This window comes from Thalassophryne amazonica, chromosome 16 (assembly GCF_902500255.1).
Source record: "Thalassophryne amazonica chromosome 16, fThaAma1.1, whole genome shotgun sequence".
Taxonomy (NCBI): Eukaryota; Metazoa; Chordata; class Actinopteri; order Batrachoidiformes; family Batrachoididae; genus Thalassophryne; species Thalassophryne amazonica.
Genome location: NC_047118.1, coordinates 67,539,808 through 67,562,744, shown reverse-complemented (window position 1 = coordinate 67,562,744; position 22,937 = coordinate 67,539,808). Strand labels below are relative to the sequence as shown.

Sequence of the window (22,937 nt, the reverse complement as noted above, 5' to 3'; positions counted from 1 at the left end):
TATAATACAGAGATAAACTGACTATTAATACTGTGATTTCCTGCTTTTGATAAAGATTACAATGTTCGTGGTTTTATTTTATTTTTTCATTATTCCATCTGCAGCAGGAGGACTGCTGCACACAGATGTTAGGTGGCTCAGCAGAGGTAAATTTCTGGAATGGTTTAATGAATTCTTGCCCAATATTTAAAAAACATTCTGAAATGTTCAAACCATGCTGAATATGCAAAGCTTTTGGATTTAGCCTTATTTCTTGCCTCCCACTAAGGTAGGGAACAACTTTTCCAGCTTTAATTAGGCCTTGTGTAATTTGAGTGGTTCGTTGTTGTGTTGTTACAGGCCAGCTCTAAGCCTACTTGTGCTTGCACATTTACTTCAATAATGCATTATTATTGTTAAAAGTTTATCTTTGTGCCAGGAAATTGTGTTATATTCGTGCACAAATTGCAGCTACACTATGGCGTTCAATACGGCTTGGTAGATCTCAATACACTGTGTAAAGAATAAATGTAAATATATGCTATTTTACTCAATTAGCTTTGCATGCTAACAATGCTAAAAGTTACCAAACTGAATAAAAGGTTTTCTGTTCATTATTTTCAAAAAGTAGCAAATGTTTATATGTACACCATGCCGGCTCCAATGAACTAGATAATGTATGGAATGAATAAAGGTGAATAGAGTGTATACTTGTGCCATAATGTGTTTAAGGGTTTTATCCTGATGTCAAATGAATGAAAATGTGTATGCCTATGCTTTGATAGGTGTTCAATTGATTTATGGTGGTTTTGAAATTATATAATAATATTATATGGCTTGATTAATGATTGAAATATGTGCTTATGATGAATTCTACTGAACATGTGGAACTGCTGACAGGTGTGTTGACTCTCAAATCAGTCAAAGTGTTTTGGTTTAAGGTTTTCATAAAATAACATGTGCTTAGAAGTAGGGTGTAACATGTTGGTTTAAACATGTCAGGCACTGACCATTTTGAAATAAAGTCATGACTAATGCCTGACATGATGTTCCATGATATTTTCAAAGGTCATGAGGTCAAGATGTGTACTCCAAATAATTGTTACTGCCTCTGTTTATAATCAAATGGTTTATATGGTTTATTACATTTATGTTTGAACTATGCTGATCAATAATGTGCAGCTGAATGATTGTACTGTTCAAAATTAATTGCTGCTTGCTGTATTCTGTAAAATGTGAGTGATCTCATACTTTGACGACGTGAAAGGATTTTGCTTCCAGAGGGAAAACAATAGCTGGATTATTTCTTATCTGAGCCAACCTTGAGAGTGTCTGGAGGATTACAATAACGTCGCTGTGAACTGAACTCATGGACTTTTCCTCTCATAATGGAGCTGTAACAACAAGCTGAAGAGAGTGACTTCTTAACACTGATCTACATTAATTAATGAGTTACACTGTCTTGAAGACAATGTGAGGGCATATGTACTGGTGACCTCTGCGCTTAGGGTGATTATCAGATCAGTTTCCATCACAATGTTGGACGATTAAGGATTAATAACAAATGTTGCATTTCTATCATGGACTGCATTTTTGCATTCAGACCGAGGATGTGTGGGACTGGATACCCCTCCCGGACAGATTTCTGGACTGAAAGAATAAGAGCCCTGTTTTTGAAAAGAAGAGTGTTCATTTGCTGCACATTGCTGTGGGTATAGGTTTTGTGGCGTTATTAAAAGATGTGTATGCATTTTGAACCCATTTTTGCACAAAGATGAGTGATTGATCTGCTCTGCTGTTTTAATAAACCTGGTAGGTTTACCTTAAATTCAAATTATTGATGTTAGTGTATTCTATCTTCCACTGCCATCGTATTCACGGGGGGAACCTGAGATTTTCTGTGTTTTGAGAAAAGGTCATTTACCCCCACAACTGTCAACTTTAAAAGTAGGTCTCAGTTCAAAAAAGGTTGGGCACCCCTGTACTAAGGCATTCATGCAGAGGAACAAGTTATGGAATGGCCAACTCAATCCCCAGACCTGAATATTACTGAAAATCTGTGGTGTGATTTTAAGCGGGCTGTCCATGCTCAGAAACCAACACACCTGAGATATTTTGTAAAGAAGAATGGTACAAAATACCTTCAACCAGAATCCAGACTCTCACTGGAAGCTATAGGAAGCGTTTAGAGGTTGTTAGTTCTGCAAGAGGAGGATCTACTATATACTGATGTAGTTTTTCTGTTGGGGTGCCTAAATTTATGCACCTGCCTAATTTTGTTTAATGAATTATTGCATTTTTATTTAACTGAAATTGCTGATCCAAACAACCAATGATTTCTAAAGAAAAATCATCAGGGGTGCTCAAACTGTTACATACCACTGTGTGTGTGTGTGTGTGTGTGTGTATATATATATATATATATATATATATATATATATATATATATATATATATATATATATATATATATATATTCAGTGCATCCATTAGGTATTCACAGCACTTCACTTTTTCCACATTTTATGTTACAGCCGTATTCTAAAATGAATGCAATTAATTTTTTCCCCTCAAAGTTCTACATGCAACACCCATAATGCCAATGTGAAAAGGAGATTTTTGCAAATGTATTTAAAAAACACTAAGAAGTCAGACATAAGTATTCACAGCCTTTGCCATGACACTCAAAATTGAGCTCAGGTGCCTCCTGTTTCCACTGATCATCCTTGAGATGTTTCCACAGCTTAATTGGAGTCCACTTGTGGTAAATTCAATTGATTGGACATGATTTGGAAAGGCACACACCTGTCTACATATAAGGTCCTACAGTTAACAGCGCATGTCAGAGCACAAACCATGCATGAAGTCAAAAGAATTGTCTGGTGATCTCTGAGACAGGACTGTCTTGAGGCACAAATCTGGGGAAGGGTACAGAAACATTTCTGCTGCTTTGAAGGTCCCATCGAGTACAGTGGCCTCCATCATCCATAAATGGAAGAAGTTTAGAACCACCAGGACTCTTCCAAGCGATAGCCGCCCGTCTAAACAGAGATCAGGGGAGAAGGACCTTAGTCAGGGAGGTGACCAAGAACCTGATGGTCACTCCGTCAGAACGCCAGCATTCCTCTGTGGAGAGAGGAGAACCTTCCTGAAGGACAACCATCTCTGCAGCAATCCACCAACTAGGCCTGTATGGTAGAGTGGCCACACGGAAGCCACTCCTTTGTAAAAGGCACATCGCAGCCCACCTGGAGACTTCAGACTGAGGTGACGGTTCATCTTTAAGCAAAACAATAACCCAAAACACACAGCCAAGATATCAAAGGAGTGGCTTCAGGACAACTCTGTGAATGTCCTTGAGTGACCCAGCCAGAGACCAGACCTGAATCCAATTGAACATCTCTGGAGAGATCTGAAAATGGCTGTGCACCGACACTCCCCATATCCAACCTGATGGAGGTTGAGTGATGCTGCAAAGAGGAATGGACAAAACTGCTCAAAGACAGGTGCATCATATTCAAAATTACTTGAGACTGTAATTACTGCCAAAAGTGCATCAACAAAGTACTGAGCAAAGGGTGTGAATACTTATGTACATGTGATTTCTTAGTTTTTTGTTTCTAATAAATTTGCAAAAGTTAAAAAAAAAATTCATGTCATTATGGGGTGTTACGAGTAGAATTTTGAGGGGAAAAATGAATTTATGCCATTTTGGAATAAGGCTGTAACATAAAATATGGAAAAAGTGAAGCACAGTGGATACTGTGGTGTGTGTGTTTGTTTTTCCATCACTCCACCTGTAACTGGTTGATCTGGTTGAGCTGTGACAGCTGATTAAGCTGGGAGAGTTGGTTAAGCATAGCCACCTGCTGGGGGCCAAACAGAGGGTTCAGACCACTGTTCCCTCCAGGATACTTCAACACGGATGGAGGGACCTGAAGACAAAAGATTTAGTTGCAGTTATTATTTGTTAAGTTACTCCCTTTTAACTAATTAAGGAGTCCATTCACTTTGTCAACACTGAAAGCTAAAACCTGCCATCACAAGACAGGGGAATTACACTTCAAAAAATACTGCTTTAATATTTATGGAGGTAATGACTGTTTGCATGCGGAGCCATGTGGAACCGCAGCAGAGCTAACAGCAGAACAACATTCTATATGGTTGCTGTGTGCAAACATAGGAGTAAAATCAGTGAGATGCAAGCAACTTTCAGGGTATGTATTTATTAGTACTTTGTGCTTGTTCAAGCTTATTTGGACGTATGTGTTTAAAGTTTAGACCTGGACATTAAATGAGGCAGGCCCCTATTCAAGGTCAGGTGTTTAATCAAGGAAATATGTAACCCTAATTGGTGCTGGGGATTCCTGTAGATCATTCGGCACCTCTTGACTGTAAATAATCCGTTACATAGCATAGCAGAGAAGATTCCAGTCCAGTCAAAGATTCAAGCTTCTCTACTTTAACATTTGAAATAAAAACAGTTGTGTTTGAGTGTGTACGCTACCTGAGAGGGCAGGATGGGTGGAGGCACTTGGTTGCGGAGGTTGGGCTGGGAGGGGAGCTGGGGCTGGAGGCAGCCTCGGCCCTGTGCTATGCTGCCACCCAATAAAGGATTTACATTCTAAAGGAAGACAAGAACAGGAATTACTGGATACAAGTCATTAGCCAAAAATAAACTTTTCAAAAATACATTAGTGAGTCCCTTCAGATGCTCCCTTGTTTTTACTTGAGGTCATCATAGCAGCTCCAGGGTGGGTCTGCATGTTGATTTGGCACAAGTTTTACACTGGATGCCCTTCCAGACGCAACTCCACATTACATGGAGTGGGGTTTAAACCAGGAAGCTTTCGCACTGAAACCAAATGCACTAACCACTTGACCACCATCTGTCTCAAAAATACAACACTGAATTGTAATATGTAGAAATTTACATTAAAGCAACTGGATGTCTTTTGTTTTTCCACTGTCTTGCAAAAAGTCTTGAGGACTAAACAATAACTGCAGGGGAGGAGATGGTCTAGTGGTTAAGCATAGGGCTTCAGACCAGAGGATCCTCGGTTCAAATCCCAGCCTCACCTGAAAATCACTAAGGGCCCTTGGGCAAGGTCCTTAATCCCCTAGTTGCTCCCGGTGTGTAGTGGGCACCTTGAATGGCAGCAGCCTGACATCGGGGTGAATGTGAGGCACTGATGTGTAAAGCGTTTTGAGCGTCTGATGCAGATGGAAAAGCACGATATAAATGCAGTCCATTTACCATTTATAGACATGACTGAGAACATCCATCAACAGACCGACTCATAATTCCATAAGTTCACATTGCTGCTTTGTGGTGAGTTGTAACACAAATGTGTATTAGTACCATCAACATGTCTGCTCATAATAAAGCTGCTGCAGAAATATGACCATTTACTGACATTTTCTCCAAACCTCCTCCTAAAAATAAAGGAAATCTATATATTAAAAGCCAAGTGGCCTCTGTGTACATGTATGCATGTGTGAGTATGGCTTAGCTCATGGAGACACTGGGGAGAGCTGTCATTTGCCATTTGGTATGCTTATATATTTTAGATCAACACAGAACACAGAAAGTTGACAGAACTAATATTTTTGGAGAAATTAGGGATATTAGCTAGTACTTGTGAACAATGGACATTGATAATTAAATTCTGGACTCACATGCCATTCTAGCAGGCGACGGTAAATCATCTTTATATTAAAAGCCAAATGGCCTCTGTATACGTGTACACATGCGTCCAACTTCAATCAGACAAACTGGGTAGAGCTGAGATTTGCTGTTTGGTATGCTTATGTATTTTGGGTCAAGGATGAACGCCACCAAAACGGAACATTGATGGGACTAATATTTTGGAGAAATTACAGATATTACAGAACAACAGTGCACGATGATTGTTTTCCTGAAAAATCCAACGCAGTCTTTGAATTTTCGGGGTTTGATGGTATGTTCCACAACAAAAAGGTGACGCAAACATTGTCAAAGACTCTTCTTTTGACAGTGGACATAACTACAGAGTTTAGATCACACCAGGGCATTTTACGGCCGGCGGGAGGTATCCGGCCCTTTGGCTAACTCGGACCGGCCCGCAAATACCTGGAAATTAAAGAATAAAATATTTAATTACAACCCCTGGCAAAAATTATGGAATCACCGGCCTCGGAGGATGTTCATTCAGTTGTTTAATTTTGTAGGGGGAAAAAAAAAAAAAAAAAAAAAAAAAAAAAATCACAGACATGACACAAAACTAAAGTAATTTCAAATGACAACTTTCTGGCTTTAAGAAACACTAAGAAATCAGGGAAAAAAAATTGTGGCAGCCAGTAACGGTTACTTTTTAAGACAAGGCAGAGGGAAAAAAAATATGGAATCACTCAATTCTGAGGAAAAAATTATGGAATCATGAAAAACAAAAGAACGCTCCAACACATCACTAGTATTTTGTTGCACCACCTCTGGCTTTTATAACAGCTTGCAGTGTCTGAGGCATGGACTTAATGAGAGACAAACAGTACTCTTCATCAATCTGGCTCCAACTGTCTCTGATTGCTGTTGCCATATCAGCTTTGCAGGTTGGAGCCTTGTCATGGACCATTTACTTCAACTTCCACCAAACATTTTCAACTGGATTAAGATCCAGACTATTTGCAGGCCATGACATTGGCCCTATGTGTCTTTTTGCAAGGAATGTTTTCACAGTTTTTGCTCTATGGCAAGATGCATTATCATCTTGAAAAATGATTTCATCATCCCCAAACATCCTTTCAATTGACGGGATAAGAAAAGTGTCCAAAATATCAACGTAAACTTGTGCATTTATTGATGATGTAATGACAGCCAACTTCCCAGTGCCTTTACCTGACATGCAGCCCCATATCATCAATGACTGTGGAAACTTACATGTTCTCTTCAGGCAGTCATCTTTATAAATCTCATTGGATCGGCACCAAACAAAAGTTCTAGCATCATCACCTTGCCCAATGCAGATTCGAGATTCATCACTGAATATGACTTTCATCCAGTCATCCACAGTCCACGATTGCTTTTCCTTAGCCCATTGTAACCTTGTTTTTTTCTGTTTAGGTGTTAATGATGGCTTTCGTTTAGCTTTTCTGTATGTAAATCCCATTTCCTTTAGGCGGTTTCTTACAGTTCGGTCACAGACGTTGACTCCAGTTTCCTCCCATTCGTTCCTCATTTGTTTTGTTGTGCATTTTCGATTTTTGAGACATATTGCTTTAAGTTTTCTGTCTTGACACTTTGATGTCTTCCTTGGTCTACCAGTATGTTTGTATTTGGTCCAGAGTTTAGACACAGCTGACTGTGAACAACCAACATCTTTTGCAACATTGCGTGATGATTTACCCTCTTTTAAGAGTTTGATAATCCTCTCCTTTGTTTCAATTGACATCTCTCGTGTTGGAGCCATGATTCATATCAGTCCACTTGGTGCAACAGCTCTCCAAGGTGTGATCACTCCTTTTTAGATGCAGACTAATGAGCAGATCTGATTTGATGCAAGTGTTAGTTTTGGGGATGAAAATTTACAGGGTGATTCCATAATTTATTCCTCAGAATTGAGTGAGTCCATATTTTTTTCCCTCTGCTTGGTCTAAAAAAGTAACCGTTACTGCCACAATTATTTTTCTTGATTTCTCATAGTGTTTCTTAAAGCCAGAAAGTTGCCATTTGAAATGACTTTAGTTTTTTGTCATGTCTGTGATCTGCTTTTTTCTACAAAATTAAACTGAATGAACATCCTCCGAGGCCGGTGATTCCATAATTATTGCCAGGGGTTATACAAAGGTAAATCATTCCTTGGTCCACTTCCTGAAGAAAGCACCAGGAAATAGACCTACTGCACGGTTATATGGGCCTTACATGGAAGGCTGACTCAGACGTATTTGGTGGAAGTTGAAGAAAGTGGTCCATGACAAGGCTCCAACCTGCAAAGCTGATCTGGCAACAGCAATCAGAGAAAGTTGGAGCCAGATTGAAGAGTACTGTTTGTCACTCATTAAGTCCATGCCTCAGAGACTGCAAGCTGTTATAAAAGCCAGAGGTGCTGCAACAAAATACTAGTGATGTGTTGGAGCATTCTTTTGTTTTTTATGATTCCATAATTTTTTCCTCAGAATTGAGTGATTCCATATTTTTTCCCTCTGCTTGGTCTAAAAAAGTAACCATTACTGACTGCCACAATTATTTTTCTTGATTTCTCATAGTGTTTCTTAAAGCCAGAAAGTTGCCATTTGAAATGACTTTAGTTTTGTGTCACGTCTGTGATCTGCTTTTTTTTCTACAAAAATTAAACAACTGAATGAACATCCTCCGACGCCGGTGATTCCATAATTTTTGCCAGGGGTTGTATATTAATCTTAAAGCAGATGTCAGAGATTTGGCAAAAGAATACTGCCAAGACTAAAACATTTGACCCAAAACTGATTGTGGATCTATATTCTCTTAACAGACATTTTATGTATCAGACTGTTACAGTAGCTGATAGATGCACATTTTTCCCCAGCAAACCTGAAACAGGCTTGAGACAGAGTCATGATCCTCTTCATGTATCCACATTCACCTGCCGTGCAGACCCATGACTACAGCGGGCAGGAGATGGCCCCGAGTCGAGACAAGGGATAGGCTGAGCAGGATTGGAAGGGGAAAAGCTCATGCTTTGATTGGAGGACAGCTCATCGGAGACTGGGCTATCAAAAGCAGAGGGGGAGACAGACTGCTGCACAGGCAAGGCGACGAGCACAGCAGACGGACAGCAAGAACAGAGGGACAGAAAGCACATCAGCAGCCAGCCATGTGTAGAGGAGGAAGGAGAAAAAAGAGAAGGGTTAATGATGGGGAACAGAACATATATTGAGATGAGGAGTGAATGAGTATAAGAAGTGAGAATAGTTATTAGCAAAAAGGAAAAAAAAAAAAAAAAACAGAAATGGTAAAAGGGTGGCAGGAAGGAGAAGAAGCCATATCAGCAATCAGAAAGAAAGGAGAGATGAGCAACATTAAGTGCAGAAGGAAAACTAGCAGCTACATGCCAAATAACCCTACATCAGCTTTGAAAGGTCAAGACATAAGTGATTATCCATTTTAACTGGCTTTTTTTTTTAAAGCAAACAGCATAAAATTAGTCATCCCTTTCAAATCTCTATAAAATGCACAACAACCACTGAGGGGTGCCAAAGAGCTGAGAGTGCACTACCAAACCTCATTTAAACCATCACGGCTGAAGAAACCCACCTTACCACAAAGGGTGATAAATCGGTCAAACTATCCTTATTATGGTTTTGTGTTTAGGCCATGAAGTGCTGTATGGTCTTGGTGAGAGTAAAGACATGCTGCATTTCCATCAACATGTGAAACCATCTTTAGCACTATAGACAGTATACGAGGTCTGTCCATAAAGTATCGTACCTTTTTATTTATTTTTTTTTAACTACCGTATTTTCCGGACTATAAGTCGCACTTTTTTACATGTTTTGGCCGGGGGTGCGACCTATACTCCGGTGCGACTTATAAATGAAAAATATACCGGTAGGATCTCAATTAATTTACTGTAACAAAACAATTTTACGTGACAGAGTCGATCTATGTTTTAAAATGGCCACCGGAAAAGGAAATGCAATGCATCATGGGCACTGTAGTATGACGGCCATCCTATAGTTCACGCTGGTCGCGATAACCAATCAGAGAACAGAACTTTGGATGCGTATTTCTCACCTCACCCACAGCGTGTGAAGCTGACGAACACGGTGCTTGCTGTTATTCCGGCATGGCGAACAAAACAGCTTCAACCCTTGGATATCAATGTGAGCAGAGTGTTTAAGTTGACGCTGAGAGCTGCGTGGGAGCATTGGGTGAGCGACGGCGGAGGATTAGCGTGTGCACTTGGAAGGAGCTGGCGTCGATGATTGTGAAAAGCGTTTGAAGCAGACGAACATGGTGTTTATTCCGGGACGGCTAACAAGACAGCTTCAACCCTTGGATATCAGTGTGAGCAGAGTTAACGCTGAGAGCTACATGGGAGCACTGAGCGACGGCGGAGGATTAGCGTCTCCACTTGGAAGGAGCTGGATCGACACCGCTGGGAGGTCATGAGCTGCGCAGGTAGGTGCTGCATGGTTCGGCTCGCAATGTGGTCCGCAAAATACAAACATATCCGTAGGTAAAATGCAGCTCACGAGAGGGCACTCGAGGCTTGTGTGACTGTTCCTGCGACTTCTGACTACCATAGAAAATTAAAAATTTTAACGTTACTGATAACATAAGACAACGGAGAAGGCCCGAAAAAATGCCACCAAAAAGAAAATCATACTCTGCAGATTACAAGTTGCGACTGGTGAAATATGCTTCCGAAAACGGTAGCCGTCACAATATTATCATCTGAACTTTTCATGTTAACATACCTGTATGTCCATGGGACTTATAGTCCAGTGGACCTTATTTATGGTTTATTTTTCTTTCTAATGGATAAAGTGGCTGGTGCGACTTATACTCCGGTGCGACTTATTTATGGTTTGTTTTTCTTTATAATGGATAAAGTGGCTGGTGCGACTTATACTCCGGTGCGACTTATTTATGGTTTGTTTTTCTTTATAATGGATAAAGTGGCTGGTGCGACTTATACTCCGGTGCGACTTATAGTCCGGAAAATACGGTATATGGATTTAATTCATATGTTTTCACGTCAGACAAGCTTGAACCCTTGTGCGCATGCGTGAGTTTTTCCACGCCTGTGGGTGACGTCATTCGCCTGTGAGCACGCCTTGTGGAAGGAGTGGTCCCACCCCGTCGTCGGATTTTCATTGTCTGGAAATGGCGGAATGATTTGGGGTTTTTTTTTCCATCAGAATTTTTTCAGAAGCTGTTAGAGACTGGCACCTGGAAACCATTCGAAAAATTTATCTGGCTTTCGGTGAAAATTTTACGGGTTTCACAGAGAATAAGGACTATTACTAGAGCTTTAAGGATAGTCCACAATGGCGCTCGGCGCACCGCGCTCCGAGCCGCGACGACAGGCACGAACCACCGGATCATTTCTAAATGGATGGCTGTGAGGAGCTGGGACCGTCGTGTGCACTTTCTCTGGTTATCACAAGAGCTGGACATCAACCATTTTCTGGCAGACTTCACTTTTAATAAGAGATTTTGTCATGGAAAGCTGCGCGGAGGCTTTGTGCGTCACGACCAATTCGCTGTTCGAGCGAGACAAAAAACGCCTCCGTTTCGGCATGCCAGAGGACAAGTTCGGACATGCCCAGCTCTCCACAATTTCTCTTATAACTCACTCGACTGGTAAGCATTGAAAGGCGAGATAGGCATGTCCGAACTTGTCCTCTGGCACGCCGAAACGGAGGTGTTCCTTTGTCTCGCTTCCAAAGTGAATCGGTCGTGACACGCGAAGCCTCTGCGCGGCTTTCCATGACAAAATCTCGTTAAAAGTGAAATCTGCCTGAAAATGGCTGATGTCCAGCTCTTGTGATAACCAGAGAAAGAGCACATGACACAACAACATCCGTTTAGAAATGGTCCGGTAGCTTGTGCTGCGTCGTCGCAGCTCGGAGCGCAGTGCGCCGAGCGTCCTTAAAGCTGTACTAACAGACCTTATTCTCTGTGAAGCCCGTAAAATTTTCACCGAAAGCCAGATAAATTTTTCGAATGGTGGAAAAAAAAAACCCAAATTATTCCGCCATTTCCAGACAACGAAAATCCGACAACGGGGCGGGACCACGCCTTCCACAAGGCGTGCTCACAGGCGAATGACGTCACCGACAGGCGTGGAAAAACTCACGCATGCGCACGAGGGTTCATGCTTGTCTGACGTGAAAACATATGAATCAAATCCATATAAAAAAATAAAATAAAAAAGGTACGATACTTTATGGACCCAATATGGATACTTTACAGACCTCGTATAAAAATGGATGAGGACTCATGAAAAGTGAGTGCAAATTGGTAGCCCCTCCCAGTGGTCAGCTTCAGTACAAACAGTTAACTGTGCCTTATCCATGTGAATCAAAGTAACAAGAGTCAAAATAAAATGAAAGCACTACAAGAGGTCTGTGTCATATTACGTCTTGGAGATATAATACAACTTTATAGTGATTTGGTCTTTAAAATGGTAAATAACTTTCAAAGTAGTGAGGAACCTTGAAATAGGACCGATCGTCAGATTACGGTGTCTGTTAGGAGTTGATATGCTGTGCTCTTAAATTAGCAAATGGGCTTGTGGCAGAGCAGGGAGAGATGGAAAATGTGCAGGTTCAGGGGTCCTTGAGGACCGGATTGAAAACCCCTGGCTTCGAAATCTGTTTGGTGCACACCTTGTCATAGTACGGGGCACGATCCAAAGTAGACTCCTTGTGAAGAGGATGTCGGGACCCAGGGTTCTTCCCCATTACTCCAGTGAAGTCTCCCATACTGCCTATGTCCATACGTTTGTCCTGCATCATCCCAGCTCCTGCTTTCATGGAGTCCTCAGCAGAGTCTCTCTGTAACAACAAGCAGGAAAAGTGAATAAGACGTGAATAAGGGGGAAGCCATTGCATACTATAACATTCCTCCCATTAGCAAAGCTAAAGACAATACAAATCACAACCATAAAGGTTCTGCTGAGGTTATGCAGTTAAAGGTAAACTAATTCAACAAGACCACTGCAATGAAGTAAGGATAAGTTTTGGTGTCTAACTTATTAATGAAAGATACTCTTATAAACGGACTTGAATCTGGGGCCAAAAAGTAACTGGGACACAAGTAACAGCTACAGAAATACGCAAGTCTTCTTAGATAAAAACATATTATATTATTACAAATATCCTTAAAGGATTACATTTATTTTAAGAAAATAAACAGTCAAAGCATTGCTTGCAATCAAGCCTCAGTGCTCAACCCACATTTAGGAAAGAATGAATTATTAAATGAGGGTGAACGAGGCAGTCATCTTACACCTCTAAATGAACTCAAACCACATTTTAGAAAACCTACCAACTGCATAGTGTAATTAACGTGATTAACTGCAACATATGCATGCGTGACAAACTAAGGGGGGGGGGGGGAAAACCTGAAGTAAGTGGAGAAAACAAATGCAAACACTTCCACAGGTGCACTGCATAACAATTAAGCAACTAGCATCCAACTTACATTCTCTGTGGCATGTTTAAAACATTCCCCAAATTTCTACCCAACTGAACACTTATTGAAGGACCCTGGACCAACATGTCAAGACAGCTCACTCAAATACCATCATCAAAACAGAGAAATATTATTTGGAAGACCTGTGCATCATCTCCCAAGCCAAGTTCCAGACATTTGCAGAACCAACACCAGGGCACAATATAGGGGAGGTGATGGCCTAGTGGTTAATATGTTGGGCTTGAGACCAGAAGGTTCAAATCCCAGCCTGACTGGAAAATCACTAAGGGCCCTTGGGCAAGGTCTTTAATCCCCCATTGCTCCCGGTGTGTAGTGAGTGCCTTATATGGCAGCACCCTTACATCGGGGTGCATGTGAGGCATTATTTGTAAAGCGCTTTGAGCCTCTGATGCAGATGGAAAAGCGCTATGTAAATGCAGTCCATTTACAGTATAGCTGTTGTGGAGGTATCGTTGGTGGTATTACTTCGTTATAAAGACTCCTGTATTTTCCAGAGTAAAGTTGCACTGGAGTAACATAATAACAGTGTGTTTCCCTGGGGTTGAGTTTAACAATGGACAGGAGGTCAGTGCAGCACATGTGCCCATTACTTAACAGAAGGATTTTTAAATTCCAAAAATAAACAATATGGCCAAATAAATGTGACAGACAATGTGACAGACAATATACTGGATGTTATTTGATGCAGTTTGTACAACAGAAACACGGGATGGACACAGACAAGTTAACAGTGGATTTTTATTTTTTTGCAGGAAGCCCCTAAGCTTGTGGTGTGTGCAGCTTAAATTCCAAAATAAGCAAGACTGACAAGTACATGTGCAGTGGACAACATATTGGAAGTTATTTCATGGAAGAACAGGGATTTCTGCCCCACAGTGTTGGAAACAACAATAAAAATGCAAGTCAGTTTGATTTCTAAATCAGATCTTTAATTTTGGATTTTTATACAATGCAGTAGTGTTCTTTTATTGTCAGGAGTTTTTGTTTAGTGTGTTGAAATAAAATTGTGATTTTTCAGCACATAATTCACAGGACCTCTCAAACAAATAATAATTAAAAACAACTCAGACACAAGGCCTTTTTGTTATGCTTCTACCACTCCGTAATTCCGTGACAGTGCAATCGACTCAACGTAGGCGTAACCTTTTTGACATTCTCCATTGCATTGGTGGATGTTGCAAAGCAATTTACCACTAGCACAGTAGGGGGTGCAACATGTAAAATGGCCTACAATCTCATGAGGACTATGGTCAGGAAAGTAGATTATTTACGTCCCGGCTTTGTTCCTCTGCGCACAGTGAACAGTGGTGAGCCAGAAAGCTGGATGCTGGAGTTGGAGCTGGTCAACATTGAAAAGCAAGTGCTTTTTATTGCCAAATGTTGAGACAAAAACAAAAGAGGAGACGGGCGTGGAGGTGGTCTGTACAACCACTGATGAATTGAGGCAGAGGACGGGCAAATATTTAATACTTGTTCAACCTCTTCAGGACATGGACAAAGAAATGCACTTCAAGTATTTTCGTATGTTGGCTGTGAGATTTGATGACCTTCCAGAAATGATGTAGTTTCTGGAACAATCACAGCCTGTATGGTTTACTCTGTGTAGTCACAATTTTTGACAGTTGCACCTCAAGGCACGGAGGGAGCTCTGAGGGGGTTCACAACGATGCAGAGGGCTCTGCGTGGCCACAGTGTTGTGGATTCGGAGTAACATAAATTGGCTTTACACTCCAAAAAACACAGTAGTTACCTACTGGTGGTACTTTTACTATACACTTCCACTGAAAACATGTTCACTGCAGAGCACATAGATGCGCGCACACACACACACACACACACAATATATCTCCATCTGAACTTCAACATAATATAAATAGACACATATAAAGAAACAGCACTTACGGAGAAATTCATGCTGTTGAACTGGTTGATAAAGGGTTTCATCCAGGGTTCATCTTGCTTGTTCAGTGGTTTATTCATCTGAAAGGAAGCAAAAATGAACTACGGAAACTCTGGTTACACCTATAAAGTATCAATCATTTTCCATTATCTAGTACTAAACTTAGCTGACCTTTTTCATGTCATGATTTTTAAGCCATTCTTCATTATTGTGCTTTGTCACGATACAATGTACTATGGAGATGCAACAATTGCGAACTTCCAGAGAAAATGTGCACATAATTTCTACAGAAACTGTTGTTAGCCTAACAGGTGTGCTAACACAAGGTAAAGTGCCACCATTCAGCCTTTCACAACAGTACTGTACTGCCAGCTTTCTATGAAGCAGTTATTCTTTTGAAATTAAAATGCTATTATGAAGCATGTCACACATCACAATGTCAGTAGTAGCTTTACAGATTCGAACAAAATAGTTCTACTTGATCCTGTTTGCATATGTTTGCAGCAATTTGAGGAGCACTGTCAAAAGTGCATCAGATACATAAAATGTGTAGTAGTTGGCAGGTCTGTATTTAAACACTGACACTACCACTGACACTCAGTACATTAAAATAAACTAATGAGCAAAGAGGTCAATTAATCAGGTAGACTGGTCTCACCTATATTTGACTATTCTACATGTTACAAACAAAATCTGACTGCAGATTTCCCCTCTTCAAAAGTTTTTTTTTTTTTTTTTAAACATACGCACAAAACTGTAGATCAAGAAAACTGAAGTGTGACCCATAGTGAGTTTCACACTGTGGATGTTTTTGCATTGTGGATACACTAATAAATGGGAGGAAATGTTGAACAAACCTTGATGGAACCTTTATTCTTGTAGTTCCACGTGTTCTGCTCATGAGACCTGTTATCTTGCGGGTTGTTGCTCCATATACCAATCTCCACCTCTTCCTCCTGCTCCCAACTACACCCCATAGACACATCATCTCCACACCAAGTCTCCATGGGCTTAGAACCTAGACAGACAGACAGAGAGACACTGAATACCAACACACAAGTCTCCAAGAGACCAACTTCCAAACTTGTTTATGATATGGGGTTTCATGTGAGGTACAAGGCCAGGAGAGAATCATTACCTCAACAGTCAATGCACAAGTGGACAGTAACATTTTAGAAACCTTTCTCATTCTACCAACTGGAAATAAGGTTGTGATGAAGTCATGTGTCAGAGGGTAATTCGTCTTGCCAAAGAGCAAAGAGTGTTGAAGCTTTTCCACAGAAACCATTCATCAACTCAATGACAGCCTGTAAGAAGTCTGGATCTCAATGTGAATGAAAATTTGTGATCAAAATTAAGAAAACAATGAGACTCCATTCAGCAAAACAAAGCTGATCTGTTAACTGCTGTTCAAGAAAGTAGGAACCAGTCTGGTGGGAAAAAAAAAATTAGTGAGTAATGTCCTTAAAATATTCAGGCTCTCAAAAGCCAGATAATGAGCAACATTTCTGAGTGCCATTCTTTTTGTTGGTCATTCCACTTTTTCCTCTACATGAGCTGAAAAGAAATATGGAATTGATGATCACATTTCATTTGTTTGATGCAAGTTTCATGAAGCCAGAATGTGCAACTACTGAACAAAAACTTGGTGTCACATCTGTGATTTGTTAATCTGCTGTGACAGAGCTGGGTGGACTCTCTATATGTGGTAATTTCATCATTTTTGTCAAGGGTTGAACAATATCGTTAAATTTCCAAGTTATCTGGGTAGAATGAAATCTATCACATAAAAATGTGATGTTTTAATTATGACGGTAAAAGGAGCCCCGTCAGTGCCACAAATACATCATGCATGTACATGGGTGTCTTTTTGATTTTACTGTTCTTTGTACTGCTTCCATGGTTCTACTCATGGCTTCTGTAGGTATTACAACATTAATAGACATACCACATTAATATTAATGGATGCGTGCAAGGAATGAACATAGGCGCAGTTGCATTGCGAGCACTAAGTGTGTTTTATCATTCATTTCAATTATCCTTTAGAGATCCCTGAGAGTATAAACATTGTCCCCAAAAGGATCATTTCCACAGATACCTTATGTGCAGCTCTCTCAAACATTTATAACTACAACAAAATGCACTCAGAGCTCTGGGTGAGAATACTGGTATTGTTATAAGTATTCTATATGGGTGGTTACAAGACAAAAACACTAAACATTTTGCAATTTTAATATCTCAGACTGGGGTCTACAAAATTATGGCTAGCATTTTTTTGTGACTGATATTTAGAGACGCACACAAAAAGGAGACCACCACCACACTAATTTTTTTTTTTTTTTTTACAGTCAAATTATAAAGTGTAACTCATTCCTACAGGACTTCTGATGGCTTCCCCATCCGGTCCCAGACTCTCTGTTGTCCCTGCTTGGTTCTTCCCACCCAAAGCCGCTGTCCATTGGCTTCCCCCATGCAGATGTCCCATTGTCCACAGTCACAGGTGGACCAGTGCTCGGCTCTCCCCATGAAGACGAATCCCTCTGCTGGGAGTAAGGCTTTCCCCAACCTGGAGGCACAGAGACAAGAGAAGCAGAGAGGAGACAGCATGAGAAAACTGCTCAACTCAATATGCACATAGAACAGATATGCTGTACAGTATTGCTCTGAAGCAGTCAGTGTACTCAAGATTTCTGTTGTTAGTGTGGCAAAATTACATCAACTTACTTTTGGAAGTGTTTTCTCTCTCTCCAAAGGAGAGGTTTGAGGACATGCCACAGATACCTCCCAATAAAAATAGGCCAGATCACAGATTGGTGTCCGGCTTCAATGTCCTTCATGTGACTGAATATGTGTGCACAGATACGCAATATGTGCACATAAAATTACAAAAGACATGCAGCACACACGTAGTGGTAGCTGCATTAGCACAGACAAATTCATTGTTCTTTTGGTCATCAAACAGTTAACACAATGACTGAATGGCAGGATTCATTTAAGGGCATTTCAAAGCACATGTGGTAAAAGGTGTCATGAAGAACAGCCGTTTAATTTGGACCATGTATCTGGAGTTAAAGAAAGAAAACTTGTCAACACTTATGAAGCAAATTCAATTCTTCAAATACGCTCAACAAACAGCACAACTAAAAATAAATCCTTTCTGGGTCAAGAAGCCAATAGGGCTGGTCATCAACTTTGGTTCCTGTATTACAAAGCAGATGAGAGGTGATGACTCCCTCCCCGGATGGAACACTAGTCCATCGCAGGCTACGCCACAGCTGCAGCTGATACCCATTACCGCTGGGTGGACTGGGATGATGCAGACTTAGGTGTCTTGTCCAAGGAGATAGACTGGTATCCTCAGACAGACACATCAAGAATCAAGTCCAGATCTTTAAGTTGGTAGTTCAACTGTAATGCTGCATGCCGACCTGCTCTGCCCACCCACTGTTATTTGCATCCTTAGATAACAGAATCTAATAAACCTGCTGAGTACACGGCTGAGTGATCTCAGCACAAGTTTAAATGTTTCTTGTGCGTGTGTCACTTTAAAGGTCAGCAGCAGCCAGGAGAGTGATATCAGTAAAACCAATTCATGTGTCAAAATTAGCCAAAGCAGACATCGAGAATACACACAGACAAGTCAATCAAATATGTCAACCCATGGGTGGAAAACCAGGCATGCACACAGATCAAGGAGAGTTCACCTCTTCAGAGTTCTGTATTACTCCCAAGGAAGGAGAAATGACAAACCTTTTTACGTGAACTTTGAGCAAATGCTTCTCCCTCACCATATGCAGAAAAAGTGAAGCTTTTTAGCTGTTGAATGTGGTCGCATGGCTTGTGTACTGTTGATGGTTGTGTACTATGTGTATGTATTTTTTTTTTTTTAAAGTCCTTCAAGCTACTGTCATGCCTTTTTAAAATTGCCCCTTGGGGATAAATAAAGTGATTTATGTGTTAATGTTCCTTAATGTTAACGCAAGCAAAACAAAAGAAATGGTTATCGATTTTAGACGTAGTGCAGAAGAAGTATCAAACACTGTCATCAACAACACACTGATAGAGAGTTAACACCTATAAATATTTGAGGGCTGAAATTGATGAAGTTGAGATTTGACAAATGTGCCGTTTTTAAGGTGAAGAAAAGAATGTTTTTCCTAAGAAAATTGCGTAGTTTTAGTGTTGACACCTACATTTTAGAGTTATTTTATAAGTCTGTACTTCAGAGTATCTTGTCCTTTGGTCTGGTCTGTGTCTTTGGTAGTATGCGTAAACAAGATCAGGATAGATTGCAGCGTATTATTAAAACAGCTAGTAGGATAACTGGGTGCAATCAAACATCAGCTGCTCAGCTGTTTCAAGATATCATACTACACAAGGCTGAAAGTATTCTTGCAGACATTACCCACCCTTTACATAACAGATTTCAGTTAAGCCAACGTGGTAAGGGGAGGCTACTACAAAGGAAAATAAGGACAACCAGGTTCAGCAAGTCATTTGTTCCCTCTGCAATTAGAATTGTTAATCAAAGACAGTTCTCAGCAGGGGACTTGACACTGTAGTACTGTGTGTGTGTGTGTGTGTGTGTGTGTGTGTGTGTGTGTGTGTGTGTGTGTGTGTGTGTGTGTGTGTGTGTGTGTGTGTGTGTGTGTGTGTGTGTGGCGCATGTAGCAGCTTAGATGTGTGGAGAGGAGTCAGAGAGGCATGGGGGAGGGGGTGTATTTATCTGTCTTATTTATCCGTTTTTAAGTTTGTCTATCTTGTCTGAAGTTGTTTGTATTATACGCACCTTGACCATCTGAATTTCCCTTCTGGGATAATAAAGTTAACTTTGACTTTGACTTGAATTGAACTGAAGCTAAACATACATGAGGGGGTACACTCCAACCAATGTTCTTGAACCAGCACTGCAAACTGGTCTAGTATGTAAAGTTAAGGTGCCCTGACACGAGCACGTTTTTGATTCATGCAACAGCATGACCTGTGTCGTGACAATCCCCACCCACTGTGTTCACAGCTGGACGCCGTTCTTTGTTCTACCGGCTGCCATGTGCTCTGCGCTGGATGCTGCATATATAAAATAATCATTTTGTGTTAGATTAATCATTTTTTTTCTGCAAATTGGCCATTGAAAACGGCTCAGATCACTTCCTGAATCACAGAGGAGGCTCCAGACAGAGCTGATCGAGCGCCTAACAAGCTGCACAAAGCATTTTGAGCGTTGAAAAAGGTAATTATTTGACTTGTTTACATTGTCATGGCTTGATAAAACAGTTGCGTGTTTTTTTCCTTCTTGTGTGCAGCTGTTAAAGTATTTATTTTTATGTTTATAACAGATTGTTACAATCCTTCAGATAAGCTGCGCTCTGATGCAATCCGCTGATGTTACCACTCACTCTGTTCACTGCCCGTTTACTCCATTTGACGAGCTGCACGTCGTGTTGGAGATTAGATCGCACCACATTGCACGACATTTGTGTGTGAAAGATTTTTTGAACATTTCAAAATTCTCTGTGCGCAATAGCACACACTGGCGCCCCTTTGACGTCCCGTCTGCACCAATTAAAGACGAGTTTACTCTCCAGCATGACACAGGTCGTGCTGTTGCGTGAATCAAAAACACGCTCATGTAAGGGCATCTTTAATCTCTGCCACTGAGACAAGTGGAAAAAGTGTCTCATAAGTACTTTAGGGGAGGGGATTGTCTGTACTGTATTTGCAGAGAATCAACAATCCCAACCGTTCACTGCGCCCTAACAATATTGCTCAGCATGACAGAAGTGGAGCTGGAAGATGGGCTAAATACAGATGGATGTCATACTCCACCTAATGGTAGCGTTTTTGAACAGACACTTCAGTTTAAACCCAGAAGAGGGACCTCAGAAGAGACTAACTGCATTAAAAGAAATTGAATTTTGTTGTGAAATTTTTGCACCCCAAATTCCATGTGTAAATGGAATGTGTTTCCATAGTGGATTTCCATTACCATTATATGCTCACTGGGATTTATGACGCCTCATATTTATGTATTTACACAGACTCACAATGAGGATAGCAGGTATTAAGCAAGGAGCATCCAGAAATATAACCAGCAAGCCTTTACCTAATGGACTGCACTCTCTACCAACTGAGCTGCAGTTACCCCAGTGTGAACCATCCTTTAGTCCTGCTCTCATTTCTCACACAATGTTCTCAAATCTGTGTGAGGCACCAGGGGCCCCTCCTCCAGCACTCACAGATTTCTCTCCAAAGTCTAAAGGTGCCCTGACGCTTGCACAACTTTGATTGCCGTACTTGCACGCACATCGTCATGACGATCCCACCCGCTGTGTTCCCAGCTGGATGCCGTGCTTTGTTCCACTGGCTGCCACGCGCTGTGCACTGCGTATATGAAATAATTATTTTGTAGCAGATTAATCATATTCTGTTCGAGTTAGCTGTTGAAAACGTCTCTAATTGCCTTCGGAATCACAGAGGAGCGCTCCAGCTGCTGCTTGTCTCGCGTGTGTGCACGCTGAAGGAGATGGAGAAAACATTTGGAGTAGTCTAAAAAGGTAACTGTCATGTTTACATTGTCCTTGTCCCACAAGAAGGACTCATATGTGAGAATGCTGTTCATAGACTTCAGTTCAGCATTCAACACAATAATACCTCAACAGCTCATCTGCAAACTGGACAAGCTGGGACTCCGCACTTCCCTTTGCAACTGGCTGTTGGACCTCCTCATCCAGAGGCCACAAGCAGTCTGTGTTGGCAACAACACCTCGAGCAGCATTGTACTGAACACAGGGGCTCCCCAAGGCTGCGTGCTCAGTCCACTGCTCTTCACATTATTGACACATGACTGCACAAACCACATAGTGAAGTTTGCGAATGACACAACTCTGCTGGGGCTCATCACCAAGGGCGATGAAACTCACTACAGGAAAGAGGTCAACCTTCTGACCACGTGGTGCAGAAACAACAACCTCCTGCCGAATGTCAGCAAGACCAAGAGATTGTTGTTGACTTACGGAAAGGTCACACCCAACACCTGCCACTGACCATCAAGGGTGCTGCTGTGGAGAGAGTGAGCAGCACCAAATTCCTGGGGGTGCACATCAGTGAGGACCTGTCCTGGACCACCAACACTGCATCACTGGCAAAGAAGGCCCAGCGGCGTCTCTGCTTCCTGCGCAAACTCAAGCGGGCAAGTGCTCCACCAACTATCATGAGCATTTTTTACCGTGGCACCATTGAGAGCATCCTCTCCAGCTGCATCACTGTGTGGGTCGGAAGCTGCACTGATTACAACAGGAAAGCCCTGCAGTGCACAGTGAATGCAGCTGGAAGAATCATTGGTGCCTCACTCCCCTCTATGCAAGACATATACACCACCCACCTCACCCGCAAAGCAACCACAACTGTGGGCGATGCAAGCCATCCTGCACACAACCTGTTTAGCACTCTGCCCTCCGGGAAGAGGTACAGGAGCCTCCGGTCCCGCACCACCAGACTCACAAAGAGCTTCATCCACCAGGCACACAGTGTTCAGAATAACAGTAGTGTTATGTGACTAAAAAGATTAATCCAGGTTTTGAGTATATTTCTTATTGTTACATGGGAAACAAGGTACCAGTAGATTGAGTAGATTCTCACAAATCCAACAAGACCAAGCATTTATGATATGCACACTCTTAAGGCTATGAAATTGGGCTATTAGTAAAAAAAAAAAAAAAAAAAAAAAAAAAGTAGAAAAGGGGGTGTTCACAATAATAGTAATGTGGCATTCAGTCAGTGAGTTCGTCAATTTTGTGGAACAAACAGGTGTGAATCAGGTGTCCCCTATTTAAGGATGAAGCCAGCACCTGTTGAACATGCTTTTCTCTTTGAAAGCCT

The 22,937-nt window shown here is 41.3% G+C and overlaps 1 protein-coding gene across 2 annotated transcripts in view; it reads right to left on the bottom strand.

Annotated features, from left to right (window-relative positions):
- LOC117527610 (trinucleotide repeat-containing gene 6A protein-like) overlaps positions 1-22,937 on the bottom strand; it is a 118,100-nt gene that overhangs the window by 38,346 nt on the left and 56,817 nt on the right. For both annotated transcript variants that reach the window (XM_034190037.1, XM_034190038.1), the window contains 6 exons: positions 17,437-17,625; positions 15,917-16,077; positions 15,062-15,139; positions 12,331-12,498; positions 4,487-4,603; positions 3,777-3,914 (listed from right to left, as the gene is read on the bottom strand). In XM_034190037.1, the coding sequence (XP_034045928.1) occupies positions 3,777-3,914; positions 4,487-4,603; positions 12,331-12,498; positions 15,062-15,139; positions 15,917-16,077; positions 17,437-17,625 (851 nt within the window). The remainder of the gene's footprint in view (positions 1-3,776; positions 3,915-4,486; positions 4,604-12,330; positions 12,499-15,061; positions 15,140-15,916; positions 16,078-17,436; positions 17,626-22,937) is intronic.